At 42.0% G+C, this 14,795-nt stretch overlaps 1 protein-coding gene across 28 annotated transcripts in view; it reads right to left on the bottom strand.

Moving 5' to 3' along the window:
* The window catches only part of rims2b (regulating synaptic membrane exocytosis 2b), a 93,102-nt gene that overhangs the window by 67,072 nt on the left and 11,235 nt on the right, over window positions 1-14,795 (bottom strand). For 13 of the 28 annotated variants that reach the window (XM_081705515.1, XM_081705570.1, XM_081705577.1 and 10 more), the window contains 2 exons: window positions 11,817-12,027; window positions 4,464-4,630 (listed from right to left, as the gene is read on the bottom strand). In XM_081705515.1, coding sequence (XP_081561641.1) covers window positions 4,464-4,630; window positions 11,817-12,027 — 378 coding nt within the window. Of the gene's footprint in view, window positions 1-344; window positions 360-4,463; window positions 4,631-7,980; window positions 8,117-11,816; window positions 12,028-13,609; window positions 13,697-14,621; window positions 14,661-14,795 lie in introns of those variants that run through there. The other 15 variants (XR_014119396.1, XM_081705560.1, XM_081705507.1 and 12 more) reach the window with 12 other exon arrangements.

Raw genomic sequence — 14,795 nt, 5'->3', positions numbered from 1 at the left:
GATTACGCAAGAAGCAGCTGTGATTTTGGTTTTAAATTAGAGTCACGCAGGCAATTACCTACGCCATGACATATATAAGACATGAGAGATTATCGCGAATGACTGTAGCCTATATAGTCCATCTTTAAATTACTCTGGAAGGGTAGTAGGTAGTCATGACAGTTAGTCCGTACCCAACGCGCTGGACAAATGCACATCTTACGTATTACGCAGTCATGTACATAAAGAGATTTTATTGCATAAAGCAAGTATTTTATTAAGCAAATTTAAAAGCGCGACATGGATGATCGACTACACTACCGGCCATTGCCGGTATGGAGAGACAGCGAGGACCCGTCACTCACCCGTTGTGCAGCGCCTGCTCCAGGAGCTCCGTCTGTAAGACGTTCTGGTGCGTAAACGCTCCATTAAAATGAGACAAAACAGAGCTGCAAAATTGTCGCAATGAATCAAACTGCATTTTCGCTTCTTTCAGCACTCTACCTTAATGCTCCCTTTCTTCAGGTGGAAGAGGGGGAAAAAAGGTACATCCAGTGCGCTGACGGCGGACCGCTGCCTCTCCCGGCTGCATTTACACTCTGCTTAGCAGATCAAGTTCCATATTTCCCCGGGTTACGAAGCGATGTTGGTTTGACAGAACAACGGTCGGTTGGAAACCGTTCCCCCATGTTCACAAAGCGAAGTAAAGCGGAGACTTGGGGAAGGTTTTCCCCTAACGGCGTGTCAGCTTGAAGACGCGGGTGGGGACAGGCAGAGCCAGAACAGCATTTTTACCAGATAGAATGTCTAGGTTAGATATTCCATGCTCAACCCTCCTATCTCGGAAAAAAAAACGAGGCGCACGCATCGTCCACTTGCATCAGTCCTGCCGTCCTGTCACAACTATTATTTTTGGACCAATGGACTCCGTTAAGGATACCGCGGGATGTGTGGCGGATGCAGCACGTTAACACAGCGAGCGGTAAGCGGGGAGGAGGGAGAGCCGAGGCGAGGGTGTTTACTAGAGTGGGCGGAAGTTTGGATGATGATCAATTTCAGAGGTAGGCGACTGCATCACCTCATTACTCAAAGCGCTCATACACGGACCTCGAGAACACCACTCTATGAAAGTATCTTTGTGCATGAAATTATTCAGCATATTTTAATTAAAGAAGTTGTGAACAAGTTGTAAGTTAAATGATGAGGGGAAAAAAGTGCATAGTAATTAGATTGTACACATCATACATTTTAGCCATAAATCACATCTGCTTTGGGAGACTTTATGGTTCTGTACGTGAGTACAGCCTGCATCACGTCCCTAACAACATGCTAGAATGTGTCCCCCACAACTTTGTCCGTCTTTTTTCGTCCTCCTGATTTCCATAAACCACAAACACTCGAAACAACTACAAGGGAGAAACCAGAGTAAATAAGCAGCACTTCATCCTCTTCCTCCGTCCCTCCCCCTCCCCCTGTCCATCTTTCAATCCCCTTCTCTTTCTGTAAAGACCTTCATTACGCAGCCTTGGAAAGTGAAAGCTGAACCACTCCGCTATGTGCATGCACGCGCGTCAGCGTTTGCGTGCACGTTCTACTAAAAAGAACACGTAAATGCCATGATGCTTCTCCCTCAGTTGCTGGCTGAGCTTCTGACTTCATCATCCTGCCTAACAAACACTAACCAGCCTCTGTGCTTGCTCACCCTCCACATTCAAAAGGAATACACTGACAATTGCACTATAGATTTAGATGGAAGCACACTATATTTCTATAGGGGTCAGGGTGTGATTAGCTTGCATGTTGTCTTGTACAGCTTTTGCTGTCCTATAAAGCAGCAGGTGATTCAAAAACATCATCAGACCAGGTAATGTATAACTCCATTTATTCTATATGCAGTAGTTCTTTCTGGATTTTGGTTTTAAAGATGAGGTACAGTAGGTATGGTTTCTAGTTACTTCAATAAGGATACGTGGTTTGGTTTCTATAGTTACTGGATAGGAGAATCAAGAGATACGGTTTCTATAGTTACTTCATAAGAGTAGGCAGTTATAAGATATGGTTTCTGTAGTTACTTCATGAGGGTATGAGCTGATAAAGTACTGTTTCTATAGTTATTTTATAAGGGGATGAGGTGAAGAGCTACAATAGAAAAGTGTTACAGAAATGTCCAACTCTAGCAAATAGTAGCTACTAATATTAATATTATTCATACACCTATAATCAAAACTGCCACTAGTGGTGAAATATGCACTGGCCACACCACAGACCTGAATATACTGATACATTGGTATGGAGATGAACAGGTTGAGCACATTTGCACAGTGAATTCCCACCGAGCTCCCAGTAAACCAAAAAATTCTGTCTAATTCAAGAATTACATGTCAGAATCTTAAGAACATATGAGTAGGAAACCTAGTATAGTGGATTGTGGAAGGGAAGTATAAACTATTGTATGTACAAGCAAACCTCATGGGACATAGACGAGGGGGTTGTAGTGAGGAAGAGGAATCAAAAAGTGACAAAGGAAAAAAATGAGATGAGATTACTTCCTGGGTGTGATTTTTTTTTATCCCAAATAAAACAATGTAATTTGTTCTATGATTGAGGAGCATCAGTAACTGGGGTTTAGATGGTCTGAGCTCTGCCCTACATATAGCAGCAATTACTCCACGCCCCCTCCCCCCAGTTAAACTTATAAAATTTCAAGTTAAGCCATATGGCCTGCTAAGGGGAGTTTAATTACATTTGCTTTTAACCTCCGATTTTAAATGGATTTATTGCATAACAGTTTATTACAAATGTTGTATGTAATAGAAAGTAATGTCACATTCCCATATACACAAAAATATCAACATTTCATTGCCACCAATACTGCTAGCTGCAAAGTCATTTTTCTGCATATTCATTTTTGATGAATATTTGAAAAACACATAAGAAGACATTGAATATGTATATTCAAAACTGCTAAATTAATGGTAAATTTAGAGAAACAGTGTTAATATTAAAATTAGATAGTGAAAATGACCAAATGGAAAGTTAAGTAGATACTGTTAGCAAAATAAAAAAATGAATCTTTTGACAATCTGAATACTACATTTCAAATAATAAACAGCTAAGAAATTTGGATTCACATAAAAAACAAAAGTATTTAAAAAAATCTTTATATAAATCTACTACTGTTTTATACAGCAATAGTACAGCAAATAAAAGCAAAAACACAAGACCATTTACCACCACAATTCTAGAATAACCCAGGTACACAATTACCAATCTGTCTCATACATGTAGACTGGAAAACCATCCAGTCACACCACTGCCGACATGATCACCCCCTCATCATTCCCCTCCTACTCTAAAGCCTGCTTGGGCAAAGAGATTTACAGTTCCTGCAGTGTGCATTTCTCATTAGCTCCTGGGCAACTTAAACACTTCTAATGGTTTGCTGGAAGAGGGTGACTGAGTGGGGCAGCATTGCCAGGCCATTTAAACTGGCCCAGTGTCTGACAGGTCTTCAGCAAGCAGCTGGCACAGGGCCTCAGTCTGCCTGGCACAGCTCTGGCAAAGTGCACGTGCATGGATGCGTGCGCACACACACACACACACACACACACACACACTCGTGAACCCACACACACATTCACACAATATAAAAACACACCCCTGTAGCACTGAAGAGCTGATCTTTCTAAACCTCTAATGCAGTTTGGTCCTACACAGCCATACCTATGTTATCTGTTGGGCACGCTCAGAGGAACACACCTGAGAAGCTGGCATGCTGCAGAACACACACTGCAGCTGAACATCCAGTGTCCTCTTTCTGAGCATGAGCTAAACCTAGAACTAAACTGAAGTTCCAATGTAGTCACTGTTGGAAATTGTTTTTAGTGTAGGATTGAACTTAACCTGGGTTTGGGAAACTGGCCCTAAAAGCTTTAAAATCCTCATCAATAGCAGAGCTGTGAGGACTTATTGCCTTACAAAAATGTCTGGAGGTCTATGAGACTGTGAAAACTCTGTGTGTGTGTGTGTGTGTGCGCGCGTGTGTGCGCGTGTGTGCGTGCATGCGCTGTTCATTAGTTGTTAATACAAAGACCTAAGCATAATATACCCCAGAGTCAGAATTTGTCAGCAATCCCAGTCCATAGCTGCAGTCCATCTTAAACATGAGTAAAATCCCCAGGCAGTAAGTAATGAATACAACGTTCAAGCCAAAATACAAAACAGAAGCAAACATTGGCTCATACTTCATCATGGCTTGAGCAGTTCATATAATCCCATCATCAAAATGGACCGGGTAAACCTTTTTTCTTTAATCATCTGTCTAGCAAGAGCAGCATACACATGCACAACCCTCGTCAAACTCCACACATTCTATTATGTTACATGAAGAGGGAGCACTAGAGTGGAGAGCCAGCAGCCTCAGTCAGCCAACCAGAATGGAGCAAACACTTTGAGCAGTGGAAAAGAGTCACGGCTCCACTCACCTTTTCACAGCAATGTTGAAGTTATTCCGTACGGCACCTCTGGACGGTTCTCCCGGCCCTCCGGTGTCCAACCCAAGGTCACAGCCCTCAGCACTGCTGTAGAACCACTCCCCTGACTTGGTGAGGATTTCTTGTTGTTTTCGGCACAGGTTGCAAACCCACATTACCTGCACACAAAGGACAGAGAAGGCAGTCCTTCAGTGGCCACTCCCACAGACTCAGGACAGAGAGGTGATGTCAGAGGAGGAGCAGAAGGCACAGGAGACCGAGGTGTCAGGATCCGTTCTTGGGTGGCCGGTAAGGTTGTGAGCTCACAAAGGAGGCATTCAAATCAATTTTTCACTCACTGAAAGGCTAGACAAGCAGGATCCTTTCTTTAGTGCAGGCTTACATCCCGCTCATTATTTACACCATTCGTCACAACCGGTGCATGAACCCAAGAATGATGCATGTCTAGCCATACAAGACCATGACTGTCCATGAAGTGAGGGTGGGGGAGACGTTGGTCATGAAGTCCTCCATTAAGAAAGTGTGTGTGTGTGTGTGTGTGTGTGTGTGTGTGTGTGTGTGTGTGTGTGTGTAATCTCTATTCTGGAGCATTTGCATTTAGTCTCATCATTTCCATTTTGAGAGTCTTTCACCCTGCTAGAACAGGGATGTAATTTTAATGGAGCTGGAACTTACAAGTTGCATAATGTATTGTGGACTCAAATTTTTCACTATCATAAAATTATTAATTATACAATACAGAAAACATAAAATGCATATTTTTCACAGTAATTGTGGAAGTATTTTAATATTTTTAATACAGTATTATTACTGAACTGACCCATTTTGTGTTTATCTTGCAAAACCTCACACCCACATCACAACTGAACAGCTTTTTCACGCTGACCTTTAGGTCTGTCCACGGTGGACACGTATGAATGTCCAACACACATTTCATATGCTCTGCAATAAATAAGACTATTTGTATGATGAGGGAAATGTGCTCCACCTACATATAAAACTGTATATTTCTGTCGCTTGAAAACCAAAAACTCATTATGAACGAAATCATTCTGAATCTTATAGATGCCTCCAGAAGGGTCTTTTGTACAAGACAAGGCGACCCATTAGTTTTGTGTTATACTTTTTTTTTTTCTTTTTTTTTTTTAAGTATGGTTGGTATAGCTTGGTTGGTAACCATGCTGCCTGGAGTTCAGTCCTCATCTGGGCAAGTGCTCAGTGCTATACCAATATGAGTATGGCTCCTAACACTACATTCCCCTACTACTTTAACATGATTGAAAATCAAGTCAGCCTGGATAAGTGCGCTTACCAAATGCATTAAATGTAAATGTACAGCTAAGCAAAGAGCTTCTCTTTATGTCATGTCGGTTTTAGTTATAATGCCAAGCAGGTGGCACAGCAATTAGGTCACGAAATATTTCTCAAAATTAAACAATGCGACATTAAAAGGGAACTTGTAGTAGGTGTAAAGGATGCAAATGTCTGTTACGAGTACTACTAGGTTTCCTCTAGCTAAGTTCGAGGTCTTTCATCTTTATGCACTTTTTAGACGGCCCCTTAAAACGGACCCTTCGGCCATCTGTGTTTGTGTACAATTATCTTCCTCTAAAGTTTGAAAAATAGTCGGACTTTGTTCTGTGAATGAAAACATTGCACTTTTATATATTTTCAGAATCGCTTAATGAATCAGTAATGACACGAATGCCCAATTTAAAACTATCTTTACCGCAGTAGAAACCAAGGTATTAATTGTTTCATATTTATTGCGTAAAAGTCTTGCGAAGAAACAGAAGAAACTCGTGGTTTGATTCGCTAATTGAATATAATTTTCTTGAGTTATACAACATGAGTTATTTCATGAGTAAAGAATCCCGGACACTTTTGTAAGCGAACAGCTAAACCCCGAAAGCATGAAACTAAAACTGTATCCTGTTTTCACATGTGTATTATTATCCTGTTTTCACACGTATGTTATTGTTGTACCGTTCTTTCCTATTTAGCTTTTTTTTATTACGAAATCCTTTGTTTTGTAAAAATAACGCAAAAGTAACGCTACCTTGTCTTGCACAAAAATACACTTCTGTAGGCATCTATAAGAGTCAGAGCGATTTCGTTCATAACGAGTTTTTGGTTTCAAGCGACAGAAAGATGGTTTTACATGTAGGTGAAGAAAATGAAAGGTTCAGTTGTGATGTGGGAGTGCAGTTTTGCAAGATAAACAAACATCTCTGTTCTGTAATAATACTAAAAATGTTTAACACAGTTGCATAAGTACAGTTAAATATCTGCATTTTCAGAGTGCAGAATTTAACCTCAGACAGACACACTGTTGGCTACTGGGAATACATACAGGGGACAAATACTTTCAAAGACAAAAGAAGGACAAGTGAACATCGTACCAGGTGTTTAGCTGGGCCGGGAGTCCATTCACTGGAAATAATGTTTGCTAAAACATCTTAAACATAAGCAGTGGCTAACTAGGATTAAAATGAACAATGTTTATAAAGTTACTCTGAGAAGCAGAATAAAAGTATTAATAAATTATTAATTGTTAACTGCTTGTAATCGTTGGCAACAGTCCTTAATTAAGATCCATACTGATAATGTACATGCTTTGGATAACTATTGGTTTCTTTTTTTCTCCTTTAACATAGCGAGTGTGTAAATGCTATAAACAGTATAATAGTATGTGATGGTAAAAACATATCCAAGCCAACATGCACTTTGAGTTGGAGAAGGGACCTGATGGAAATCAGGGGCCACATAAGTATGCTGTGTTTATCTAACAGGCTGTTGTTAATGGGAAAAAAAGGATTAACAATATATTATGATGCACTTGTTGGAAAAAAAAAAAAAAAAAAAAACTTTCAATCAAAAATTGCACAGTGCTGCTATAGAGTAAAAAAGGTAGCTCACGTCACCTCTGGGTTTGCATGATCTGTGTAATAGTTTCTGCTTGAACATATCAGAAGGATTAAATGCGTTATATGCTTATTTACCTCCACCCATGTTTAACCCCACCTCATTCCAATTAAGCAGTGAGTCTATGATATTAATAACTGGTTCAAGAAAAAAAACTATTCATTTTCAAAAAAGATCAAATGACAACAGCACTTGCGAGTGGGCTCAAAGTTAAGTAACTTTGTGTTCTTAGTTTTCATAAAGCTAAACAGAGGGGAAGTAAAACAAAGTTGTCCATCTTGTAAAATTGTCAGATAGTCCCTAATGACTCTGAGTAAAGCGGAGATGATCTGCACTTCTGAACCGCTTTCATTGACGGAACAACCAGTAATGTTTGACAGCATTTTATACTGACAGTTTATTGTAAATGGAACATGAATGTCCAGTCCAGCCTAGTATCTTGCGTACTTTGTGCAGTGTTCAGAAATTTAAATACATCTTGCAACATCTTAGAATTAAATTACGCATATTTATCTTAACCGAAGGATTATACTTAGGGATAACCATAGAACATCACAATGTATTAAATAAATTCGTTTCCTACCCATGGCGTTGGCGTGAGTCATTTTGAAGATGGATGGCACGCTGGAAGACATCAGTGAATTGTTATTGCCTGCGACCCAGAGTGGTTCCGTTTTCAGCACCACGGACAAATCCAGCTGGCTCGAGGATTGCGTCAGTTATTAAATATTATTCCGTCCGTCTAATCAAAACGACAGTTCCAGGTGTATTCCGAATGAAGCACGGTGATAAGGTCAGGCTGGCGTTCTAAAGGAAACATCAGAAAGAGCGCACACCGATGTTGAGCCAAGTTACACGGACTGAACGCGGAACTGCCTGCAGACGTCATTCACTCGCAAGCGGTTAAGAGACGCCTGCAGCACAGCCGTACTAGTTATGTTTACATTATTAATCGATCCTCTTGATTTCCGTTTGTTGCGATTGTTTGATGTACTCCGAAGTATCACAACCAAAAAAAGGCCAGAAATAAAGCAGTGACTAACATCTGGATCTGCAACTGACAACTTATAACTAAATGAAGGCCTCAAATAAGCAGACAAAAAGGCAGGAAATTTGTTCAATACGGGCAGGTCTATATAATATGTTAAACTGAATCTGAAAAGAACTCAAATCCTTATCAAGGAATGGGACAGTTGAGTGAGTGTGCATCTTTTCCCAGGCTCTCCACCCATAATTCACATGTGGTGCATGTGCGTGTCTGCACATGGAGGCGAGCTTCATGACGTCATCCAACCTGGACTGAAAAAGAATCTGGTCACCTAGCACTCCAGGGGCAACTTGATCCAGGGCCCGGCCGACCTGCGGAGTCATCCATACTGATGCTAAACACATCCCCTTGGTACCCATGACACCCAGCCTCCCAGCCGGTCTTGGCTGTGCGCTGACCTGCTTATGGCCTGCGCAGGGAAGAGTCGACCCTCTCAGGCCAGACTGGTATTTCATACTGGTCCAGAAACAAGTGGCCCTACCTTAGCTCAATGCTAGATCAGAGCATGAGAAACTGGAGAAACGGTTGGTGTGAAGAGCCTCAAGTGGCCAACAATGAATAAACCAAGAACCGTGAGGGTAATTCTTAGGGCAAATGGTGCAAGCATGAATATAAACCCAACATTCTTAGATAAGGGAAGTGAAGACACCATTTCTAACTGAACTGCCCATATATGGCCTTCTCCACAGTAGCTGGAATGCTGATGCACAAAAAAGCAAACATGCTCAGTTTCTAAATGCTAACTATATGGCAAAAACAGAACTACCGATTTAGACACAAGCAGAAGTGTTAGAGTGGCACAGGTTGATACATCTGCATGGTTGAAGACCACTACGGGAATCTCTGGAAGATTTCTGAGGTTGTATTCACGATGGCTTCAATCTGTACAAGTGTGTATTCTCTGCTTTTAAAATGGACTTCAAAAAGAGGCTACAAAGTATTCAATGTTTGACTTAATTGGTGAATTTTGATGAAGAGTTTTAGGGCTGGTATGCAAACATTTAAGAAGATAGAATCTGGTTTAGGGAAACGTGTGCAAACAATGGGAGGAAGTTGGGTCGCCATGAGCACATGTAGACAGGTTGGCGTGCCAGAGTCGGGTGTATCCAGAGCACTCGTGTCCTTTACGAGAGGCCTTTGATGCTATTCTCGAAATCAAGAAGACAATAGAGTTGTAAGTCATATCCAATGGTGTGCCTGCTGCAATTCTGAACAGACATTAGTTCATTCAGAAAGCCAGAAGTGCCTTCACACGCCAAGCGATCTGCACCTATACGGCCCATTCAGTGGCATCACCGTGACTCCTCCTCTACGGAGGTTCTGGTCCTGCTATACTGTGCAGTCTTTAAGCAGCTGAAGGCTCAACTATTTTGTACAATTACTTGGCTTGACAGTAATCCAACATCATACTAAACACATGAATTTCATTTATTTATGTTAAATATCTAATATCTTAAAGTTCCATGAAGGGGGTGGAGGGATATGTACAAACAGAGCACTGATTCCAATACAGCGCACCCAGTATGTAAACACACTCAGATAAAATCCAACATGCCACCCCATTGATTCCAGAGCCAACACGGCACACCACAGACACAAATTAAAAACAGAAGCAGTAACACTAGAATACCCAGTCTGCTTGCCTCCACACCCATGCTAAACACCACACATTGTGCTCACACTGCAATATTCAGAAGCCAGGAATAACAGCTTAGTCACTGATTAACAATTGACCAATTGTAACGTCATTCTCTCAGCTCTTCCAAGAGGAGAGGAGGCAGCACAGCAGGCAGAGAGAATCTGCACCCATTTGAATGCCACAAGTGGGTAGGAATGGACTCTGTTTACCCAGTTATATGCGCTTGTTGAATGGTTTTGAACTTTTCTGAGCACTTTAAAACAATCTTAGTTTTACTTCTGCTAAGGTGTATTTCTAAGGAAAGGAATTTACTTTTTAAATCACTTATATGGAATTCATTTAGTTTATTCATTTAGCTACCAATTGCCTTTTTGTGCTCAGTCTCACTATGCTCTGTTGACAAGGACACCTGGGCTCCTTTCTCTTTGGCATCTTTATTTGATTTTACTCCATATGCATCACAAAAAGGGATGAATAGCATGTAAAACTTCTCCTACCGTCTTGACACGATGCAGTGTAGTTTTTTTGAGCAGTTGAGTTTTGGTTTTTAGTTTCTGTGTGTTTGTCTGTTGGTATGCTACTTCTGTTTGTGCCATTTCAATCCAGAAACAATCTGGATCTGTAGCATATAGTTTCAAATTACATTACAGGTCTCTGCTAAATGCTCTTTGGTTCCCTTGGGATTTAGGTCAGGGAGCAGAGGTGGCTGCTCTAAGGTTGGCTTGGATTCCTAGAATTGGAAGATGCCCCCCCATCACATCACCAAAGCTCAGAAAGCTCTAATTTGGAACATAGTTGCACACAAAGCTCCAGGGATGTTGAATGAACTTTTGGTACTTAAGTTGGTGAACATCAAGGCTGATGAGCCTTCCAAATATCTAACTGCATCTGCATAATCAAATCAACTCGAATCCTGCTCCTGATCAGCAGGCTTCCCCTCAGCCTTCCTTCTGTCTGTGTAGGGGGAGTAAACCCAGATAGCATTTCTGACAGGAGGATTGACAGATTCACACATTTATCAAAGCTGCAGTAGACTCAACATTTCTTAATAGTGAAGACAGTTATTTTCAGGTCTGAGGAGTTTATGGCCACTAGCCATTTTATAAAAGGTCACACAGCTATCCAATTTGTGTATTCCCTGATCTTCCTATACATGAGAGGCGAGTAGAGGTTTAGAATCCTTTAAAAAATTATTTAAATGGTTAGATATGAATGAGAACATGTAGCAACTGGATTTCACTCAGTAAAATGGTAGAGGGGAGAGATAGGGCACGATAGCGAGTGTGAGACATGTGCCAACTGCTCATGGGAACATGGACATGCAAGAATTTGGAAGCATCTAGTACGGAAATATGCTGCCACCTAGTGGAATAAGTGATGCACATTGTTCCATTTACTCAGCGAGAACTCAGAACAGACCTCTATTTATATCTAGAAATAATATTCTTCCGAGTTTATATGAGCAATTTCAGTGGCACAGTTTCATGTGGTCGAATTCTGACTGAATGAAAAGAATGTCAGACTTACAGTTATGTTCATTACCTCATGGACAGACCAGTGAGTGTAGGACTTTAAAAAGAAATAATGTTCCCTCAAGAAATTCAGCAACATCACAAACTAACAGACTACTGCTCCCTTGTGCTTTTGAATCAAGATGAATTTATGACCATGACGTGAAGCAATAGTTGTATGACAGGAGCACTGATGGTTCGCACGCACGCAGTTTGTGTACCTTGTTGGAGCGCAGAGACACTCGGCCTCCGCACCGAGCGCAGAACTTGGTTTGGCAATAAGAACAGACATGGCCGCATCCGTCAGCGAACTTGGTTTTGTGGCAGATCCCACAGACGGGAGAGTCACCCTTTGGCTCCTGGCCCTTCTGAGCCTCCTCACCGATCTTCTTCACCTGGTCCTTGTACGTCTCGAACTGCCGGTGCAGCTTCCTACACAGAGCACAGAGGGCAGGATTACACGCGGACCGACCTCAGGCTCCGCACGGTTTCCGCTTCTTCACCTGCTGCCCAGCGAGCCGCGTTTTAGAAGGCTGTTCCTACGTCTCGCTGCAAGGCCCGTGTTTTCCCAGAATTTCTCCATGTGCAGGTAAACGAACGAACCGACATCACTTGGAACTAATGGTTAATTACCCCTTTTCGTTTTAGCCAAGTTGGGGGGGGGGGGGTTAAGCACTGACATGCGATTACAAATAAAGCATTTGTTTTGTGCCAAACAGCTCTCTCGCTCTTGCTCTCTCTCTCTCTCTCTCTCTCTCTCTCTCTCTCTCTCTCTCTCTCTCTCTCTCTCTCTCTCTCTCTCACACACACACACACACACACACACACACACACACACACACACGGCTAGAAAAAACTAATTCTAATCTGTCAGTTTTTAAAACTATGACAGTTTAGACCCAGTTATAATTTACAGCAACGTTTGGATGTGCACTTAGACTCTTTGCTCAGCGATAAGTGAACTAGTAAAGGATGTTTCCAGGGTGGACTCTTCACACACATTGTAACGGAGGCTTAAAAGTATTGGCCATCTGCAGTTTAACATCACTAATTAAACTAATAAGCAACCAGACTGCCACAGTCACCAAACTGGCTGTTCTTCATTTTCTTAACCAAGGCCTCAAGCGTGGGCCTGTAAACAATGTCCATCTCAGTGGAGTGCACACTCATCGTGTCCACACTGATCCGGCAGCCACTGCTCCCCCTGTTTAAGTCCTACAGAGGAGTATGACGTGTGAGGCCACAGGATGTTACATTCACTACAAACAAAGGAAAAAAACTGTGTGTGTGCGTGTGTGTGTGTGTGTGTGTGTGTGTGTGTGTGTGTGTGTGTGTGTGTGTGTGTGTGTGTGTGTGCGCGCACGCGCACGCGCGCGAGAGTTGTGCCATTGAGCAGTACAGAGGGAAATGTTGGTGTTAGCGTTCCACACTTGGATCGCAACACAAAGGGAACGACGGTCTCTATGAATGCTGGGCACGATGAATGGAGAGACATCGTGAGCATGCAAGGTGACCGCTCTACTCCAGCTGAGAGGCATCAGGAGTATGTAGTTAATGAAGCTTCATCCAGGTGACTCCTGGGAAAACTCCAGACAGCTACGTATAAGGATCTTTTTACCCTTGAAAAGCTCCCTGTCCTCATAGGGGAACATTTCAGAATATAACTGTACTGTGCTCTATGTTTCAGGCGGAGTTTCAGACTCTGCACCTTTGAGAATTGTATTAGTTATACATTAAAACATGAACATCTCTTCACTACCATTCATTCAGTACAGCAAGAGAAGAGCTTTTGACAAACTCCAACACAGGGATACACTTTAGACACAGAGGGTCTTTCGTATTCAAACAAAGTTTTGCATGTTAAAAAAAACTGAACTCTGTAGTCTGGAGTGCTCACATGCCCACTACAGCTCCCTGGCTCTGAAGTGTCCATTCTGACCAGTCACATGTGGGGAAAGGCTCAGGGCACATGTGCAGCGGGTGGTGAGTCGGCACCCTTGTGTGCTGTACTTACGATTTGGTCTCCTCTTCAGCTGGAGACTTTGAGTGCAGCTGAAGAACATTACTAATCATCTCAGAGAGACAAACAAAATGATTCCACCTGTTCAGAAAAGCACAGCAATGTCAATAACCTGGAGCAATGGCCAATAGTCTGTTTGCTCCCTGCCTGTCTTTGCCAAGTTGAGTCACACTGTCAGAAACTTGACTCCAAACACCCTTTCATTGTCATGTGTGATTGCAAATGCTGGTCTAGACTAGACACTAGTCATGATGCATTGTGTCTGCTTTCTCTCTTCAGTTGGTCCACCTCAGTAAGGATATCTTGAAATTCAACATCAACAATGTATAGTAATTAGGGGACTCATCAGCAAACTAGTACACCATCAGATGTGTCATAAATGGCCAAACAGCAGCAGTGTCTAGCGTTTTCTGTGACTTTATACAGGTGATGTCTGTGCTTGAGCATAAAGTGTTAGACGAGTGTGGTTACAGGAGGCCATGTATTGAGGGACAGTGCAAAAGAGCAGGTTGTGTGTTAAAGCAGTGGAAATACTTGAATCCAGCATGCTTTAGCCTTTCAGGACCTGAGTAAAACACCCACATACTGCACAAGCACACCTGAAGATAGCACGGTGAATTCTGCGCATGCACACGCATGTGCACACAGAGCAGTCATTTTAAAAAGGTCATCATCATCATCATCATCATCTAGCTCAGAACCTAATTGCAAGCACCTAGCAGAGAGACAGTAATGACAGGGAGGAAAACACTAGCAGGTGAGAACTCTGAAAGCAGATGAATAAGAAACAGATGAGGACAAGCAGAGTCAGACTAGTAATGCATATTGTCTGATGGGTGGAGACAATACAGTCAAACGCTGTGGGTGAGTAATGGTGGCCAAGAAAAGACGAGTGCTAGAGACGGTGCTGTGAGATTCTCTGGTGATTTCACTGCCACAGAGCAAAGAGGACAGGAGAAAATGTCCAAGCCCTAAGCACTCTGGGAGACTGAGTTTTTCTACTTACGTAGAAAGCTGGGGCTTTGGCTCTTCATTTGGAGTTTTCCTATAAAGACATTTCCATAAACAACAAATGACAATTAAAAAAAACAAAAACAAATGACAACATTAAAATACAGCAAATCATATTCAAAATAAAAAGCTTGGAATGATAAGTGAGTGACAAACTAATATTAAATCT

This window comes from Electrophorus electricus, chromosome 2 (assembly GCF_041902795.1).
Source record: "Electrophorus electricus isolate QZ-2024a chromosome 2, ASM4190279v1, whole genome shotgun sequence".
Classification (NCBI taxonomy): Eukaryota; Metazoa; Chordata; class Actinopteri; order Gymnotiformes; family Gymnotidae; genus Electrophorus; species Electrophorus electricus.
Note: the sequence above shows the minus strand (reverse complement) of the source record. Positions and strands in the feature narration are given on the sequence as shown.